Source organism: Stenella coeruleoalba, assembly GCF_951394435.1.
Source record: "Stenella coeruleoalba genome assembly, chromosome: 1".
Lineage (NCBI taxonomy): Eukaryota > Metazoa > Chordata > Mammalia > Artiodactyla > Delphinidae > Stenella > Stenella coeruleoalba.
In genome coordinates this window covers 57,727,582-57,744,351 of record NC_137169.1, presented here as the reverse complement: position 1 = coordinate 57,744,351, position 16,770 = coordinate 57,727,582, and the positions used below count along the sequence as shown (strand labels likewise).

The 16,770-nt window shown below is 38.4% G+C and overlaps 1 protein-coding gene across 1 annotated transcript in view; it reads right to left on the bottom strand.

Annotated features, from left to right (window-relative positions):
- Positions 1-16,770, bottom strand: part of IL23R (interleukin 23 receptor) — a gene marked incomplete at its 5' end in the record, with an annotated part of 52,977 nt that overhangs the window by 8,753 nt on the left and 27,454 nt on the right. Inside the window, 2 exons of the mRNA XM_079927744.1 lie at positions 562-651; positions 13,194-13,350. Coding sequence (XP_079783870.1) covers positions 562-651; positions 13,194-13,350 — 247 coding nt within the window. The remainder of the gene's footprint in view (positions 1-561; positions 652-13,193; positions 13,351-16,770) is intronic.

Genomic DNA, 16,770 nt, shown 5'->3' with positions numbered 1-16,770 from the left:
CCTGAAACATTTAGATATGCTTATCAATGGAAAATACAAAGTCATACTAACAAATAAAATGGGAGCTGGTTTACATAAGAGAAGGAGCACAGACTTCAGGATTTGAAAACTGTATTTGAATTTTAGTCCAAACAAGTTCCTCAACCTCTCTGAGCTCCAGTTTTCCCATCTGTAAAATAGATACATAGCACTTACCTCAACAGGTTGCTTTGAAGATTGATGACGATTTTGAAGATTGAAAAAGATGGTGTATATGAAATTCCTAGCACATGGTAGACGCTCACATAATGGTATTTTTTGGGAAGAATTTTTGAGGTCTTGAGCCCCAGCAGCAATTGAACTGAACGTGTATCTAACCCAGAGCAAAGCTAGCAAAATCTACCTAAACCACTCCTTACATTCAATTTTAAGCAGATTTTTGTGTGATTATTTTCCTATGGAAAGCATGTGGCATATCTTACTGTCAAGAAACGTATGCCTGACACATGATTTTTCAGCATGGAGCATTCAGATGGATGATTAGTAAAGACTACTCAACAAACCTAAGCAGTATTTTCTTACCAGAAGTAAGGTGTCCTTCAAAGATGGAAGCAATTAGAAGCCCAGAATTCTGAGTATCATGTTGAAATGATTTCAGTGTGACCTGGGGAACTTAAACAAAAAGAAAATAGTGTCAGCTTTTTATTTTTGCACTCAGGTTACCCAATTTCCTAAGAGAGTTTCTTCACTTGTTTGGAGATGATTAAAGCAAACCAGTAACTTTAATAGGCTGGAAAGATGGAGTAAAAGCAAAAACCTGTGTGTGTGTGTGTGTGTGTGTGTGTGTGTCTTCTTCTTTTTATTAAATTGGGTAAATCCTAAAGGAGGAAACATTCAAAGGACAATAAAAACTACCTAGGGTTTGTAAGACTTGAAGGTGTGTCCACTAATTTCATGAGGCTTCTAGGCAACAAATTCCAAGGAGCTTTATTTCATTCACCGAGCCAGAAAAAAACACACAACTGGTCTCTACTTGATTCCTTCCAATAGATGATGCAGTAAAGTTTAGGTTTCCTTAAGAGCCTCCAAGATGTGTCACTTTTGCCTTTGCACAGTCTTACAGATGCTGTTTGTGAACAGCCTCTTGGCTTCATATAAGAAGCCCAGTTTTGATTAGCAGACACTTTGAGGTTATAACATAAGGGTGGAATGCCATTAATGACTTCCCTCTGCTCCTTCCCCACGGGCAAGGATCCTGGCCAGCCCTGTCTACCCGTAAAGCCTGTCAGAACACTGCTAATGAAATCTTCTGACCAGGGTGGGGTCAGCTGCCTTGGTAGCTAACTTGTTTTCAGCCTGAACTCAGAAGAGTCCTGGATGGGCTTCCCTGGTGGCTCAGTGGTTAAGAATCCGCCTGTCAATGCAGGGGACACGGGTTTGAGCCCTGGTCGGGGAAGATCCCACATGCCGCGGAGCAACTAAGCCCGTGTGCCACAACTACTGAAGCCTGTGCTCTAGAGCCTGGGAGCCACGACTACTGAGCCCTCGTGCCACAGCTACTGAAGGCCGCGCGCCTAGAGCCCATGCTCTGCAACAAGAGAAGCCACCGAATGAGAAGCCCGCACACCTCACCTCAATGGAGACCCAATGCAGCCAAAAATATAATAATGATAATAATAAAATAAAATAAATAAATTTATAAAAGAGAAAAAAAGAGTCCTGGAGTTTCCTTACCCACCTCCTCCCTCCTGATAATTAAAAGCTGCCAGAGGTGACTTCAAGGACACAATTCTCCCAGCTGACAGAAGATATTCCTGAAAATGGTTCTAAGCTCTGGATCTCCAAGAGGGCCTCAAGCCCTATTTATTCAGACATTCTGATTTCAGTGTTCAAATTCTTCTATTAAAAGAATCACTTTGGGGGCCAGGGAGAAATCACAACTTGAGGTGTCCTTAACTGCTACGGAGATATCATAGGCTTGTATAACAAGCTATGTGGCCAGGGCAACTCTCTTTGAGAAAAATATCACAGAGTTCCGATAAAAAGATTCCTATGGGTCTTTGGAAATGTTTTAAAAAGGCTGATCTGGGTGCAAACACAGGCTCGATTGAAGAGTAGTTTTCTAAGAACAATGGGTAGGGAATTTTAGAAGATGAAAACATCAGAAAAGCCAAAAGTTCTTTCCTGTGTTTTTATTCTCACTTCTCCACAGCAAGAGGGAAATGTTTCACTGTGGATTGTGACAAATCAGAAGCTCTTTCTGGCTCCTCAGTGCTTCACTACGTCTCTTTTTTCCCTAAGTGTGTGGTTCCATCCCCAGTGGTCAACAGCCAGGTTTATTCATCTAAATTAGTATTTTACAGGCTTATGTTCATTCTCAGGGAGCCCGAGCAGGAGTCTGCATCTACATTAGTTTACAATTTTAAGAAAAATATTACATTAAAATGTAACACAACTTTCAATTTTGCAAAATCATGGGTTTACAGCATATGTTGCTGGATTATTTTTGTTTTCACTTTCATTATTTTAAAGATAGCATTTTTATTTAAAATATATATGGTGCTGTTGGCTTTTAATACAGGTTAATATAATTCTGTTGTATAAACTACAGGTGGTTATTTGGCATGAAACGTCAGTTATTAATTTGCATCACATAAAAATAATTTTCATATCTGACTAGGGCTTTATTAGCCGTAATAGAGAATAAACATAATCTTCCTTTAGAGTCTTTTTGTTATCATAGTTTCAAATCAACCAGGTGTATTAATTTAAATTAGATTAAATTAAAGTCAGTTAAAAGAGATGCTTAATTGTAAGAGGGTAATTTCACAAAGAATCAGATATCTGAAGTAAGACAATTTATAAACAAAACTGTCAGAGAAGAAATCAAGCCAATGACAAATTTTTTTTATTAATGTTTATTGGAGTATAGTTGCTTTACAATGTTGTGTTAGTTTCTGCTATGCAGCAAAGTGAATCAGTTATACGTATATACGCTGTACCTATATCCACTCTTTTTAGATTTCCTCGCCATTTGGGTCACCATAGATCATGGAGTAGAGTTCCCTGTGCTATACAGTAGGTTCTCATTAGTTACCTGTTTTATACTTGGTAGTGTATATATGTCAATGACAAAATTTTTAAGCGAAGGACTGAAATGAAGCCATATAGACTATTATCTTCATGACATACTGCCACCAAGTGGCTAGGTCATTTCTTCTTAAATCATACTTAATATTTTTCATTATAAAAGCAGTAACTATGATAGGAAAAAATAATTTTAATAAGAAAAATAAAAGAGAGAGGGAAAAACCCTCTAATACATCCCCTTAATCCACCTGCCATGACTGAAAAACATTGTTTATATCAACTCTAATCATCAGTGTATTGCCTAAAATGCTAGAAAAAAATCTCATGGTATTTTTGTTATTTATTTAATATCTGCAGTGTTATGTCTGTAAAGAGACAGTTCTGTCCCTGCAGCGGAATATTAAATTATGCTTTATTACTCTCACAGCATATATTTGAGTATACTCAGAAACCCCAAATCATCTCTAATTTGGTAAGAATTTTTATATAACTTATACACACTGACATTGGACACTAGAGTTAGTCTTAACAGAAGGCAGTATGTTTATAGGGAGTTTAGAATGGTTTTAAAAAAAGATGCAGTTTCTTGTTCTTGGACAAAACTAGAAGCATAACTACATTCTTTGGCCTACCCAATACCAGCTTAATTTAATCAAATCCACTCAAAAGGAATTAGTTTTAGCAATAATGTATTCCATCTGTTTCTTAGGGATAATGTTAAATCAGCCTCCTCAGCCTTTCCCTCTACGTCTATCATGGGGCAAAGTGTGTTTTGTTATTCTTTTAAAGTGATGATTTATCGAGTACTAATTATGTTCCAGATACTGTACTAGACTTTACATGCTTTCTCTCATTTAATTCTTACAACAACCCAATCAGGTAGATAGTACTACTGTCCTCATTTTATGGATGAGGAAACAAAGGCATAAAAAGGATAAATGACTTGTCCAAAGTCACCTAGGTAGAGGTCCAAGAGTGAAAATTCCTCCCTGGTTCTGGCATGTAATTTGTGCTGGTCACTGGCTCCATTAATTAATAATCTCACTTTTGTAGCAGGATGGCTCCAGATGGGGCAGCTGAGTCAGCCTTGCAAGCAGTGCTCCCATGCTGAGACTTAGCCATTGCTCCCTGGGGGCTGGCCAGTGTGTTAGAGCTGCCTGGCCTTGTAGGGCTCGGAACCCACCACAGTGGACGATGGTTGGGCTAACCCATTGAGCACTGATTCTCAGACTCTTCCAGCCTAGAGTTATCTTCTTCTGAACACCAACTATTTCCCTTTTATACAAGCAATACTTGCTAACTGTAGGATGCTTGAAAAGTATAGAAGAGTATGAAAAAGAAAATATAATTTTACATTTGTTCACAAACTAGAAACAATCATTTTTTTACATTTGTTAACAGTCTTTTGTGTATATCTGTACCCTAGTTGAGATCATGCTCTTTACTAAATGTTGTGTCTGGGATTTTTAAATTTAATATTATATCATGAACATTTTAAAATTTTTTTAAAAATTGTTCAAAATCATCATACTAATGGCAATTTAATATTTCATGATGTTTGTACTGTGTTTATTCAATCATCCTCCATTAAAAAAGTGTATAGCTTGGTGATTTCAAATAACCAGCTTTGGATTCAGATGAATCTCAGTTCAAATCCCGGCTCTACCACTTGGAGTTGCTTGGCCCTGGGCAAGTTGCTTAACTGCTTTGTGACTCAGTATCTTCATTTGTAAAATTGGGTAATAACAACGCTTCATTCATGAGGTTTGATGACATAGTTCATACAAAGCACTTAGTACCATGCCTTATACAAATTAAAAGCTTAATAAGCATTAGCTATTGCTATGATTGGACTTTTAGATTGTTACCAAATTCTTACTTTTATGATTAGCTTTTAAATAAATATCATTGCACATAAGACTCCTTTCCATAGCTCTGCTTGTTTCCTAAGGCTAGATTTCTGTAAGTGGAATTACTGGGCCAAAGGGTATGGACATTTATAATGCTTCTTTGTTTATTTTTGTCCTTGCCAGTCTTGGTGTCAGAGCCACACTAATCAAGGCCTGCTTCTTAGAGGTTTGACCAGAGCCGACACAGGGACCTTTCTAGATCTTTCTCTTTCAGAAGTTTCTAGATATTTAAGAAAGAGGAGCCACATTAAAGGTGTGTTTTTCAAGTTAGTGAAGGGTTTTTTTTCCATCTTGTTTTTCTTAAAACATAAACATCTCCTTTTGATTTCTTTCTATTCTCCTTCTTCTAATAATCTCAGCTATTCACAGCATTTACATGCTATCTCCCTAGGCCAATTTAGCTCTGTGGTTGGAATTCAACATTATTGGGCCAAGCGTGAAGATTTGACCCCAGTCCATGTCAGATGGCAAAGCAAAAGACAGTGGCCGGACCTATCAAATAGGCACCAGAAGCCCAGGGCAGAGAAAACAATACATCAGAACAAACTCTTTATCACACCTCGAAAAACAAGTCAAACTATGAATCATTTCATGAGTTATCCTTGTATATTAATGATAGGAGGTCGTGCCTAGGCATATTCAAGGGACCGTCTTCATGCTTATATTCCTAGGCTGTAAGTACTTGGTACATAGAGAGTAAAGAAGGTAAGAAATATGTATATGGCAATCATATTGTTAAAGAGAAAGAATAAGAGAAGGAAAAGGTAAAAAGCAGCAGCCACCTAGACATTTTCTTGAGTGACATGGACCACACAGAGGTGAGGGTCTGATGTCAAAGTGTAGCAAAATTCTATGTGCAAGAATAGGCAGCTTCCAAGTTTTACGCAGTGGTTTAGGATTCTTCAGAGGTGCAACCTTGCTGTCAAGCCAGCGTGTTCCTGTTCCTGAGTCTGAACAGTCTAGTGGACATTTGCCATTTTTCAGTTGCCCAGCACCAGGACTTACTCTGTGGGCATCCTAGGGTAGGTAGGAGGCCAGTAGGGCTTCCCACTGTGGTAGCCTCAATGGAGCAGAGGCCCCCCTCTCCCCACAGCCAGCAAGTAGCTGCAAGCAGATGACCTGAGCCTAGCTCATCAGATGCCCTCCTCCCCACCTCGCACAGGACACACAGCTCCAGGAAATCGCTTAGAATCCAATATGGGTGCAGCAGCTATATCCAGGGTCTGGTAGCAGCAGCACCAGTGGAGTGTCCAGGGCACAGGGCAGGCAGTGGCAGTGACCACAGTGCCAGCTGCAGAGTTCTCACCAGATTCTTCCTAGGCTGCGATTTTGGCTGTGGTTCTAGTTCCTGCAGCCCTTGGATCCTGCCCGTGATCATTTTGCCAGCCTTTCTACTACTTTCCAGCTATCTTTCCCATAATTCTCTTTCTGCTTAAGAGAACCAGATTTTATTTCTTTTGCTTGCACCTATCGCAGTGAAAACTTGTGTAGTTGGTAAAAATTGCAATTGTTGGTAGTGGGTGGTTAGGTGAGGAGACATGGTAGGACAATAATGACCCCACAAAGATGACCATGCTCTAATCCCTGGAATTTGTGTATAGATTACCTTATATGGCAAAAGGGATTTGAGATGGAGAGATTATCCTAAATTACAGGGACGAAATTTCAAGGGTCTTTATAAGAAGGAGGCAGGGGGGTCAAAGTCAGAGAAAGAGATTGGAAGATGCTATACTTCTGGCTTTGAAGATGAAAGATGAGGCTACAAGCCAAGAAATGCAGGCAGCCTCTAGAGTCTGGAAAACGCACTGAAACTCTCTCATAGAGCTTCTGGAAGGAACACAGTCCTGCCGATTCCTTGGTTTTGGCCCAGTGATATTTATTTTGGATTTCTCACCTCCATAACTACTAGATAATACCTTTGTATTGTTTTAAGTTACTGAATTTATGGTAACATTTTACAGAAGCAATAGGAAACTAATACAGGAGATTATTACTTCCTCATGAAAAAGCATAATCTTTATTCTCTATTACCGGATTGCAAACCTCAGAGAAATTGTGAAACTCTTATGAATTGCTTTTTATTCTACAAAACCCTGGTGGTTTATTAGGGACAGGACCCAAAGATTAAATAAATCCAGATGAAGGGTCTAAAATGATTAGTATTTCAAGGAATATTGTGTATATGTTTAACCCAGTTTAGTAACCACAAATCTACAAATTTATAATCCATCTCAATATGAATGAATCAGAAATCTCTAGTTACAAATAACAGAATTTTTGCAAGGGTACTTTCTGTGTGCCACTTCTAATTTGCATTATATTTAATACCACCTATATTTGGTTCCATTGATATAACATTTGTTTTAGTGGCTAAAAAGCCACTAAAAGTCCTGGAAAATTAATGAGAATCTTTGAGTCACTGGTAATGCAACAACAAACAGTATTTTGTGAGAACAAAGTACGATGTGGTTTAATATCTTGCTTATACTTGCCTTCCTCTGGAGAATTGTCAAAAAAAAAAAAAAAGAATATGATTTCTCTGGGAAACTTTTCTACTGCAAGTTGCAATTCAAGCAAGTTAATTAGTCATTATGAAATGTGACTGCCCTTCCCTCAGGCTTCTGACTTGTCTTTAAAGGGATTAGAGAAGCCTCTACCTTTTCTTCATTACAAAGGGATCTGTATTACAATGAAGAATTGAAAAAAAAAAAAAACATTCCTGCCTGGAAGACCTCTCCTCACATTGGTAGTAGGGAATTCATGTTCACATTTTCAGTGTTGGTTTTTTATGCTGACAAACCATCTTTTCCCCTTTGGGGCTCTTTCTGTACTGCTTAAAGACCCCAGAAATTTTTACAGTGACTATCCAGGTTGGTGGTCTAGAAGCTGCCATTTCAGCAGCCCCTGGAGGTTTTCAGAGCCTCTGCTGAAACCTCACACCCAGAGGCAGGGGAGGGTGTAGGCAGAGGGGGTAACGTGGGATGTGATGGTTTACTGGAGCCTAGGTCCTGCATCCCGTGCTTCTTGGGATCCTGGGCTGCCAAGAGACTTGGGGTGCCCAGTGACTGAGAAAGCGGTGGGCAGGAGGAAAAGGAATAGAGAGGGAACAGGACAGTACTAGAGAGAGTGGCCTGAGACTCTCATGTGCCCACCCTTTTCTGGCCCCCAGAACCACTCTTACCAAGGCAATGGCTTGGGCACTCTGTTCTCCTCCTTTCTGTCCACATTTCCTACCCACACCCTTCATGACACTTCTCCCTCTTAAAGGGGGTGTCCAGCTTCCAGAACACTGGTTTTTACACTTCGCTGCAGAAGTATCACTTGACTAGAGGCTGAGGCGTCTGTATTTTAAACTAGTACCAAGCATTTCTAATGTAGGTGGTCCACAGACCCTGCTCTGAGAAGCATTGCTTTCAGGACATTTTCCTGAGCCAGGGCCAGCTGGAAAAACACACTATGCATTTCCCTGTGGTGCCTTGTCTTGGGCAAGGTCCCCTTTCCCGTGTATACTTTGTCCTCATCTCAGACTGCACTATCCTATCCCAAGGTTTCCATTGTTTCATTCTCATCACTTTAACCCAAACGTGCTTCCACATCTTGTATTCATTGCCAAAGTAGAAATAGTTGATAGCGTCTTACAGTTCCCTCTTCTCTCATTTATTTGCATTTCATAGCAAGCATTACATTAAATGAAGTTATGTTGGCATATTAGCTAATGTGTAGAGGAGAATATGGTTAGGTGGCCCAGGAAAGGTTGACATGGGACCCTCCTAGGTCTCTTAGGAAGGAGACCAGTAGAGCTACAGGATGAGTGCTGGAATCCTACAGCCTGAGCTATGCCCTGGCCCTACCATTTACCAGCTCTATAATGTTCAGCCAACTGCTTAACCTCCCTGAGCCTCATCTCTTCATCTGCACAGTTGGAGTAACAGTTTTATAGGGCTGCAGTGATGAGTAAAATCCTTATCGCAGTGCCCAACACACGATAAGCATCCAGTAAATGTTAGCTATATTATTTATTATTCTGAAGTCACCTGGATTCAGTCACCGAATTAGCCTCTTGTTATTATACCAGTGTAGAAAAATGTGAGTCTCTAATCTAGAGAAGTTTCTCCTATGTGATTGTTAAAGCCCAAGAGGAAGTAATCAACTAAGGTTGATTTTTTTTTTTCTTTTTTAGTACAGGAGTCCCCCCTTATCCAACGTTTTGCTTTCCTTGGGTTGTTACCTTGGTCAGCTGGGCCCCAAAATATTAAATGGAAAATTCCAGAAATAAACAATTCTTAAGTTTTAAATTGCATACCATTCTGAGTAGTGTGATGAAATCTCACGTTGTCTAGCTCTGTCCCACCCCAGATGGGAATCATCCACGGATCTGGCCTGTTAGTCACTTAGTAGCTATCTTGGTTATCAGAACACCGTCTTGGTTATCATGGTGCTTGTGTTCAAGTGACCCATATTTTACGTAATAATGGCCCAAAGTACAAGTGCAGTGATGCTGGCAACTTGGATATGCCAAAGAGAAGCCGTAAAGTGCTTCCTTTAAGTGAAAAGATGCAAGTTCTCAACTTATTAAGGAAGGAAAAATAATCCTATGCTGAGGTTGCTAACTTGTACGGTAAGAATGAATCTTCTATCCTTGAAATTGTGAAGAGGGAAAAAGAAATTTGTGCTAGTTTTGCTGTCATACCTGAAACTGCAAAAGTTACAGCTATAGAGTGTGATAAGTGCTTAGTTAAGATGCAAAAGGCATTAAATTTCCACAAGATATTTTGAAAGAGACTACGTTCACATAACTTTTACTATAGTATATTGTTATAGTTGTTCTATTTTTTTACTAGCTATTGTTGTTAATCTCTTGCTGTGCCTAATTTAGAAATTAAACTTCATCATAAGTGTGTATGTACTGGAAAAAAAAATAACGTATATAACGTTCAATACTATCCGTGGTTTCAGGCATCCACTGGGGGGTTGGAATATATCGCCCAACTGTTAAGGGGGGACTACTGTGTAAGGCTTTGTTTTCCGTTGAAGTCTAAATACTCTAAGGAAGGAAAAGATAATACGTCATTTAACCCTTATTATAATTAAGTTCCTTTGGTTTCTTTTGGAGACCAGGTTTTTAAAGACCAAGGAAAGGTGCTGTCCAGAGGGAAAGTGGTACAGAAGAATGCTAGGGGCCTGCAGGAAAAGCCGTACCTACTTCATGATTTGTCCTGCTGTGCCATCTGGGCATAATTTTGGAAACACATTGTTTCAGGATGAATCAGTTTAGTGATACACATATGAGAATTTTAAAGAACAAAACCAGGAAATTCCTGCATGGAGGGTGAAGTATTGCCTGGGCTGTGTTTCTTCATAAATAAATAAACCTTAATGACTGGGAAAGTTTAGCCAAAAAAACCCCATTATTAAACAAGTTGGTTATGAAACAATTCAACCTTCAGTTGTGAGGTTTGATTCTTACTGCTTGATTTCTATATTTATAATGTTATATACTTTTTATTATACTTTTGTATTGACTGTCTTCTCTAGAATTAAGGGATCTTTGTCTCCTTTGCTCACTGAGGTTCTGCAAGTACCTAGCAAGTGTCTGGTGCATGGTAGAGGATACATGAATACTTCATGAACAACTTAAATGAATTACTGTCTTTTCATGGATAACTTTTTAAAAAGAAATTGATATTAAAGATTTACTGAAAAGCAGTTTGGCAACTTGCATCAAACATCTTAAAATGTGCTTAACTCTTGATCCAAAAAGACCTAAAGACGTAAGGAGAGTTCATATACAAAGCTATTCAAAGAAGTTTATTGATAACGGAAAAAATGCAATAACCTAGATATTGTTTAAATAGAGAAATGATTAAATTATACTACATCCATAAACTGGAATGCACCCATTAATAGGTTTTTAAATTCAACAAAGTAGATTAAGTAAGAAAATCAGGATATAAAACAGTACATATACCACAGCATCAACCATTTAAAAATATGTGCATAGGAAAAAACTAGTATTAAATCCATTAAAATGTAAACAACACTTATGTCTAGGTTGCATATTACAACAGACTTACATTGCTTTTACAAATAGATAAAAAGAGATAAATTTTTGAAAAGATTTAATACTAGTACTTTCCTTAACACACTTTCCCTGTTTCTTCTTTAATGTGTCTTAGAAAGGAATTTGTACCAAGACAATAGTTTATGGTTCCTCTTAGCTAACATGTTAAACATGGATAGATGCAAGTTTTCAGGGATATTTCATTTTAACTGGCATGTTTGCTTCTTAAGTGGTTTTCTCCCCCTTAGGAAACAAAGACTTTACATTTAGAATTGTTGCGGGGTAGCTGATATTCCTGTTCCTTCTATGTGAGGTTTACAGCCTTTACTTTTTTTTTTTTTTTTTAACGGCCTTTACTTTTAAAGGAGAACATTTGTGGTCCTATACAGTAGTCCCTTGGTATCTATGGGGGATTAGTTCCAGGACCGCCCCCCCCCCCCCCACAGCGGATACAAAACTCCGAGGAAGCTCGAGTCCCTTAATTAAAATGGAGTAGTATGTTCCCATAACCTATGCACATCCTTCCGTATACTTTAAATCATCTCTAGATTATTTATAATGCCCAATACAATGTAAATGCTATGTAAATAGTTGTAAATACAATGTACATGCTATGGAAATAGTTGCTGGTATGAGGCAAATTCAAGCTTTGCTTTTGGAACTTTCCAGGCTTTTTTTCCCCAAATATTTTCTATCTGTGGTTGGTTGAATCTGTGGATGTGGAACCCATGAATATGGAGAGCTGACTGTACTGAACCTGTAGGATATTTTAGTAAGCTGTTCCTCCACTTTGATGTATAGTTGACCCTTGAACAACACAGAGGTTGGGGTGCTGACCCTCCACACAGCCAAAAATCCCCGTATAATTTATAGTTGGCCTTCAGTATTCTTGGTTCCACTACATCCCAGTTTTGCACCCGTGGATTCAACCAACCACAGACTGTGTAGTACTGTAGCATTTATTGACAAAAATCTGTGTATAAGTGAATCCGCAGAGTTCAAACCCATGTTGTTAAAGGGTCAACTGTAATTGGTTAAAGAAAGAAATTGATGAGATTACTGAGGGCTGGTGGTGAGTAAGAAAACTTGTGTTCTCCTTTAACTGCTGTTAAAGCAAATCATGCTTGAAGCAAATCATGCTTCAGTTTCCTCATTTGTAAAATGATGCCAATTACACTACCAAATATGACTAATGTAAAGATCAAACAAGCTTCTATATAGTGGTACGTTGTAAGTGGTAAGTAAATGTTAATTATCAATTTGAATAATCTTGCTAAACAATTTTAGATTTCATTAAAATAGATTATCAACTAAATTCTGACTATTCTAAAATGGCATCTAAAGTCCTAAGAATTTTTAACAATATCAACTTAAAACAGAATACCTTAAATTAAAAAATCACTTTAAAAAAAGAGAACTGATAACCCGCATTGTAAATGATTCCCTTAATAATGTGTTTCTGAGATTTTGGCAGTAGGGGGCACCAAAAGAACTTCTTAGCTTGTCTGGCTCTTGGCACCTTCTGCTTATTTGGTGTCCATCAATATTTATAATGTATGTCAAAGTGTTTTGAAAACATAAAACACAATTCCAAGATGTTGTATTATAGTAAGAACGCTATTAACAATGCTTTGATTACAATTAAGTACTTCAGTTCTGAAAAAAAAATTTTAATCTAGTGTATAAGCTACCTACAGTAGGGAGACATCTTCAGGATAATGGGGCCACTACGGAGTATTATGAAAATTACTATAGATTTATTTTATTATTTGCTTACAATTGAGTCTGTTTGGCTAAGATTTTATTGAACGATGTGTAAATGACTAGAAAATTAAACGAATAATATTAAGAGCAGGAAAATACCTAAAGATAATAGCTCAGCTAGATTTTATTGAGAAGAGAATTACGTAATCCCATGCATACTAAACAAGCACCCCCAGGTGGTTTTTATGCTCTGAAATGTTTGAGAACCATTACATAAATTGTAGTCAGCCTTAACAAAATCAAAGGAAAATGACAATTTAAATGTTATCACCTGCCCTAGAATAGTTTTGTCGATTTTGATAGAAATTAAGGAGAAACAAATATATACTTAGAAAAGAGACAGAAGTCAAAAGAGAAGCCTAAGAGATTAGATATATAAATACACTCACCTATTTCAGGAGTTTTATGAAAAAAGGGTGAACTCCAGGGCTGCCAGTACCTTTTAGCTTTTTCTTGACATCTTACTTGAAATACGTACTCAGTGTTTGGCTGCAAGTAGAATTCTGACTGTTGCGCGTATGTAAAATTGGTGTCAAATTCTTTAACCTAAAATGGATGAATAACCATAGTGAAATACCATAAAGAAGTGATGCACTGTGCTTTTAAAACAATTATTCCATTTAGCAGAAATGTATGGGACACTTATTATGTTCCAGGACCCTGGGAAAACAGAGAGGAATAGGCTACTTTGTGTAAAAGATGGCCAAAGATAATCAAATACGTGTTATTTAACCTTAAAAGTGAAATACATGTTGCTTAGTGTTTGACAACTCTTTCAAGCTTTTAAATATCAAGAAATTCCAAAATGTAATATAGTCTTAATTTTGGAACAGCTGATTTTAATAGGGTGGGAGAAAGGGGGACATAATAGCAATTGTTTAAATTCAGTCTTCCCTCCTCTCTCTCTCTCTTTCTCTGCAGTTGCATATTTAGATCAATAATTCTTCCTGAATGATGAAATAATTTCACTTGTGAATGATGACTTTTGGAAAAAATTACCTACAAACTAAGCTGTTAAATTGGTCCTTATTGCAGATCTATGCATTCTACAAGGATATATATATCCTTTCTCATATATATATGAGAAAACAAAACAAAACATTTAAGACTGTTGAAACGTGAAAATCCAATGGAAGATAAGCAAGAAAATAGCTGAGGGATAAACTTAAAAATCATTTTTCTGGGACTACAACCTGCTATAAAATATAATGAAAAAGGACCCCCAGACAAGCTGGTTCAGATGGGAGAGAAAAACCAAGGCATTTACGCAGCACCTTAGTGTGTCGTAATAGTGGATCTACTGAAAAAAGTGAAGCACAATTGAAACATAAACATAAAAAACGTCTAGGGCTTCCCTGGTGGCGCAGTGGTTGAGAGTCCGCCTGCCGATGCAGAGGACACGGGTTCGTGCCCTGGTCCGGGAAGATCCCACATGCCGCGGAGCGGCTGGGCCCGTGAGCCATGGCCGCTGAGCCTGCGCGTCCGGAGCCTGTGCTCCACAATGGGAGAGGCCACAACAGTGAGAGGCCCGCGTACCGCAAAAAAAAAAAAAAAAAAAGTCTAGAAATGCATTTATTCAGCAACTGGGAGAGAACAGTCACCATGAAAGAGAAAGTTAAAACTATCACGATTAAAACACACACACACAACAAGGTATACACGTCATTTAGAGATTCTAATGTTAAAACCCAGTCTTAACATAAATCTTTAAAACTTGCAATGCATTGAAAATGTAAAAATCATAAACATATCTGTTTTGGGATATCACGTTTCCTGAAAGATATCATTCAGAGTTTCCGTAAGCCACATTTCTACCCACGGCCCTTGAAATTTTCTGCTCTTCTAAATATGACTGAAGGCCCCTAGAGGCTACTGGGATCCAGGAGAAATTTTTTTTTTTTAACATCTTTATTGGAGTATAATTGCTTTACAATGGTGTGTTAGTTTCTGCTTTATAACAAAGTCAATCAGTTACACATATACATATGTTCCCATATCTCTTCCCTCTTGCATCTCCCTCCCTCCCACCCTCCCTATCCAACCACTCTAGGTGGTCACAAAGCACCGAGCTGATCTCCTGTGCCAGGAGAGTTTTTATTAGTGCCAAAAGTTTGACTTCCATATGCACCCTGCTTCATATGAGCTTCTTTTGGAGGGGAGTTGCTGTTCTCCAATATGTCTCTTGCCATTATGTTTATAGATAAGTCCTCTAAGAAGAGAAATACCCTAAAGTACAGCCAGAGTTCTAAAATAGAAAGAAGAATTTTATGGAACTGTTAACAGTTGCTTCTACTAAGAGGCCAACCAGGTGCCTGCTTAGGGCCTTGCAAGCTGAAGATGGTACCTTCAAAATGATACTTTCAGAGGCTACAATAGTCATTGAGAGAGCTGGACCTAACTGTGTTCCTATGCAGAGGGTATGACCTCAAGGGCCAGAAATATAACTTTATTTTTATAGCAGCTGCTTTCTTTTTAGAGCCTCAATTCTGAAGGCGTGAGGCCTAGAAACTTAATCTCCATCATTTTGAGGTACCTCTTTTCTTAGGATTACACCTAAATTTCTGGGAGCATCCTTGGGTGAAGGGGAGAATCTCAACCTATTCAGAGTTCTATAATCCCAACTTCCTCTGACTTCCAACCTGGGGCATGGCCCAGATGAGGGGTCCTGCTCAGTAACCACCCAAGTCTAAACTCTTTTTGTTCTTCCCCCTTACCAACCTCTTCCCCTCACCCATTTCCCCCTCTCTCTGCTCAGGAATCTTTATCTAGTCTTTGGTGTGAGAGGGAAAGGGGATGGGGATTGAGAGAGCCAGTCATGACTAATCACATTTTCTTACAAGTCTTCTGTCCTATACTAGCATTTATACTTTTGAAATGCAAAGGCCAAGGATTTGAACCTTGGCTATCTGCCTGCTGTTCTATTAGCCATTCCAGGAAAAAAATGAATGCTTGGTTTTGTGCAGCCCATGAGCTAAGAAGAGTTTTTACATTTTTTAAATTGTTGAAAGAAAATCCGAAGAAGACTATTTCAATGATGCATGGAAATGATATAAAATTTGAATTTCAGTGTCCAAAAGTAAAATTTTACTGGAACACAACAATGTCCATTCATTTACATATTGCCTATGGCTACTTTTATGCTACAAATGCAGAGTTGAATAGTTGGGACAGAGATCTTATGGCCTGCAAAGCCTAAATTGTTTACTATTTGGCCCTTGAATAAAAAGTTTGCCAATACCCTGGTCTAGCTTAATCAGAAACTCGAGTCAATGTTAATCCATTCAGTTGAACTTCTAGTCAGGATTTCCCTACTTTACTATCACTGCTGTTGGCACCATTAAAGGCAAATAATAATAATACTAATAGCTAATGTGTCAAAATACTATCTCTGTGAACCAGACATTATAAATATCAATGGAAATACAAAAATGCTTATGGAACAGTCCTGTCTTCCAGGGACTCATAGTTAAAGGATGGGAAAATGCACGTGTAAAATGGTAAATACAAACAACATGGTAAATGTTCCTGAGATAAGGTACACAGAAGTGGGCAAGGATGCCAGGGAGGTAGGGAGACAGTCCGTGAAGATAACCAACAAGTAGGTATTCTCCCCATGGTGTCAGCCTTGAAGGTTCACCTGAAGGACTGGCTGATACCTCGTAATTTATATGCAGCTTAGCTAAAAACAGCTGAAAACACCCTCAATGCACTGATTTTGATTTTCAGGTGGGCATCCTTGGCTCGACCACACCTGCTGCATGGCTCTCCTGGAAGTTAAGATGAAGAGGAACAGTAACAGCCAGCATTTACTGAACATTAACTCTATTCCAGGCTCTGGGCTAGCTTCTTCCATCATTTGATCATTCCCCAAACCATATGAGGTAGGTGCTTATCTTATCCCTCTTTTAGGTGTGGTAATAATGAGGCCCAGAGAAGCTAGGGAACTTGCCCAAGGCTGCACAACCA